Source organism: Quercus lobata, chromosome 2 (assembly GCF_001633185.2).
Source record: "Quercus lobata isolate SW786 chromosome 2, ValleyOak3.0 Primary Assembly, whole genome shotgun sequence".
Lineage (NCBI taxonomy): Eukaryota > Viridiplantae > Streptophyta > Magnoliopsida > Fagales > Fagaceae > Quercus > Quercus lobata.
This window is the reverse complement of record NC_044905.1, coordinates 97624190-97627552: the sequence shown is the minus strand read 5'-3', so window position 1 is coordinate 97627552 and position 3363 is coordinate 97624190. Positions and strand designations below refer to the sequence as shown.

General features: G+C 39.5%; 1 protein-coding gene across 1 annotated transcript; it reads right to left on the bottom strand.

The window, feature by feature from the left end:
- Positions 1–539: 539 nt before the first annotated feature.
- Positions 540–2851, bottom strand: LOC115977418 (AAA-ATPase At5g57480-like). The gene has a single exon (XM_031099248.1). The coding sequence runs from the start codon at positions 2403–2405 to the stop codon at positions 840–842; it is 1566 nt and encodes a 521-aa protein (XP_030955108.1). The 5' UTR covers positions 2406–2851; the 3' UTR covers positions 540–839.
- Positions 2852–3363: the final 512 nt, after the last annotated feature.

Here is a 3363-nt window from a genome sequence, read left to right as displayed (position 1 = left end):
GGCATCAGTAAAAAATAGAGACCCCATTTCTCTCAAACAGTTGCATTATTCTTGGGCTCCCAAAGTAACAGAAGTAAAGGACTGAAACCATTGTTTATTCTTGGGCAAAGTTTCATTGTTTACTTGAAACGATTTTGTAATTTTTGTTTGTTTGAATGTCACCTTTTCTGTACCATATTATTAACACTGCAAACAGCAAAGCATATAGCCAGAATGTACGTTGAGATGCATTTCTTTTGGTCCCATAACTTCTATAATTGTAAAGTCCCAACATGTATGTCGCATCAAGATACAGATTTTGCCCATGTGCTTCCCAGGTGGTCACAAAAAAAGGCCCAGCTAGCAGAAGCAATGTATCATGTATGTCTAAAATAATTTCAAATATCTAATACCTCATAACAAGTACTACCAACCATTAACCACCGCCAATGATCTATATTGTAACATGCGCAAAGTAAATAAAGATCTTGAGAAGGGACATATGCATGCCATTTTCGATCATAAAATCACATAAATTAAACAACTACAAATATGGCCATGTATAGCAGCCCACGCCACAAAGATAAGCTTATCTATGGATCATTCATCATATCATTTTTGTTTTTTCTCATCTCAATTATTTAAATTAACAATACAGACATATTACATGTTTTTAAATTTGGATCTTTCCCTCTCTCTCCCTCTAGTTGTGTCACCCCCACAAACCCACCCAAAAAAAAAATTTAAGCTCTAATAATTCCAACGAGCAATATGCCATAATTAAAACTTAAAAAGAAAAAAAAAAAAAAAAAAAAAAAAAAAAAAAAAAAAAAAAAAAAAAACCAAATCCTTCATAGTAATCATTTCTCTATTGTAGTAGTAGTACTCTCTTGTTTCTGATCATTTCCTTTCTTGCAATCACTCTCTTCTTCTTTCTCAAACTCACACCCTTCTTTAGGACTCTCCAATGCCCTCTTTTCTTGCTCCTCTTCCAAATACTCTGAACCCTTCTCTCTCAACCTCACAATATTCTTCTCACTAATCCTTGCTTTCACTTTCAAAGCCTCCAACAATTCCCTCACTGCTTTCCCTTTATCCCTCCTATTCTTAATCAAAACCTCACTAACATCAGCAGGAGTCATCTCAGCCTTATCAACCACACCTTCCAATTCCTTCAAAACCACACCATCCAAATCACTCTCATCCAACCCCAAATAATTCTTCAAAAGTATCTTCAATGCCGGGAAAGAACAATAATTCATGAAAATATGCATATCCATCCTTCCACTCCTTAACAATGCCGGGTCAAGCTTCTCAATGTGATTAGTAGTAAACACAAAAATTCTCTCACTCCCACAACATGACCATAACCCATCAGTAAAATTCAACAACCCTGAAAGTGTAATGCTTGTATTCCCACCATCCTCGCCACCACCACCACCGCGCATTTCACCCATATCGCCATAACTACTCCTAATACCATTAGTACTAACATTATTACTCTTAGCTCTATTCGATAAAGTCAGTGAGCAGTCAATATCTTCGATCACAATAATAGACTTAGAACTAGTCTTCATTAGCAATTTCCGCAGCTCAGAATTAGTATGCACCTCAGTCAGCTCCAAATCATAAATGTCATAACCAAGATAATTAGCCATAGCAGCAATCATGCTAGACTTTCCAGTCCCAGGTGGACCAAAAAGAAGGTACCCTCTTTTCCAAGCTCGCCCTGTTTTCTGATAAAAACCTTGGCCATTCGCAAAATCCTTAAGATCATCCATGATCTCCTGCTTTTTTATAGGATCCATGGCTAAAGTATCGAATGTGCTTGGATGCTTAAACGGTACAGACTCCCAAGGATAGCCTCTCGAGTCCAACGAACCACCTCTCGAGTTAGTATACAAAAGACGATCCTGGTTTTTTCTTCGAATGTCGTTGGCTTTTTCCATGATGTAGTCCATGTAAGAATCGAGAATGAGAGACTTGTCTCGCTTCCTGATTCGAAGAGTGAACCCACGTTTCTCTTCGGGTAGTGGTCGCCATGAGAAGGTTTGGGATTGTCTTTGAGTGACAACGTGTTCCCAGAGAACTGAGACGCCATTGAAAGTGTCGACTATGCTGTCATTGTTGGAGAGTCCAAAGGTGATGGCGCTTGAGTTGAGTGCGCGTGTGAGGCTGAGTCTACTGCCAGTGATGGAGACTGATGAGCTTAAGTAGAGTTGGACAGCGTTGTAGAGCTCGTTTGTGTTGACACCGTCGATCTCTGTTATGTCAAAGTAGCAGTGGGAGGAGACCCAGTGGAACATTCGGTAGAAGAGCTTGACAGTGGCGAAACGGAGTTCAGGTGGGAACACTACTTGGAGGAGGCTTTGGCAAAACGCCAAAACGCCAAGAAGGGAAGCCAAGGAGGTCCAATATTCCTTCATTTTCTACTTATTTTGTTTTAGGTTTTGGGAATGGTCTTTTGGATGTATATGGATAAGAAAGATTGGTTTTTGTTGGGTATAGCGTGGCTTTTGAGGACAAAGAACTAGAGTTGTATAGGTTCTAGCAAATGGGCGTTGAGAAAAATTGGTTTTTGAGTAGGTGTTGTGCGGCTTTGAGGACAAGGAATTAGAGTTGAACAGGATTGAGCAAGTGGGTGTTGAGAAAGATTGGTTTTTGAGGAGGTGTGGTGTGGTTTTAAGGACAAAGGGTTAGAGTTTTATAGGTTTTAGCAAGTGGGTGTTGGAGAATAGGGTCATCTGGGGGGACTACAGAACTGGGAAAATTGTGGAAGAGAGAGAGAGAGGGGGCATAAAGGAGAAGTGAAAAGCTTAAAAAGAGAAAAGGAAATTGGAGATGGGCAGGATTGGCTGGCTAGAGAGAGAGAGAGTTATAAGTACAAGGAAAACAGAAAAGGATGAAGGGAAAATAAAACAAAAAGGATTTTGGAGCTTTTGAGTTGGGAGGGGATGGGGCCTATTGGGTATTGGGTTGGGGTTGGATACAGAGGTTTTTGTTGGACCCTTTATTGAGTTTTTTCCTGTGTACTATTATGGACGTTTTGAACAAGTTGCTTGCTTTGCTTGGTTGCTATTTGTTAATGAATGAAGGACAGAGGAGGATTGTGAAATGAGAGAAGATGATGATATATTTCAAGATCTCGGAGGAAAAGGACAACGAATGGGGTTAAAAAGAGGATTTTGTTACTACTGCTGAGCTACAGAGATAGCTGGAAACAATTATACACACACATACACAAGGGATAAAAAAAAAACCAAAAACCCCACTTTGAGTGAACATATAAACAAAGCAGTGTGTGTGTGTGTCAACAATCTAAGAACACTGACAGGGGATTTGTCATGTGAATATTGCAGATTTTATATCCCAACAAGATCATTT

Coding starts and splice junctions, on each gene's coding strand:
- LOC115977418 (XM_031099248.1), bottom strand. CDS start 2,405: ATGAAGGAATATTGGACCTCCTTGGCTTCCCTTCTTGGCGTTTTGGCG.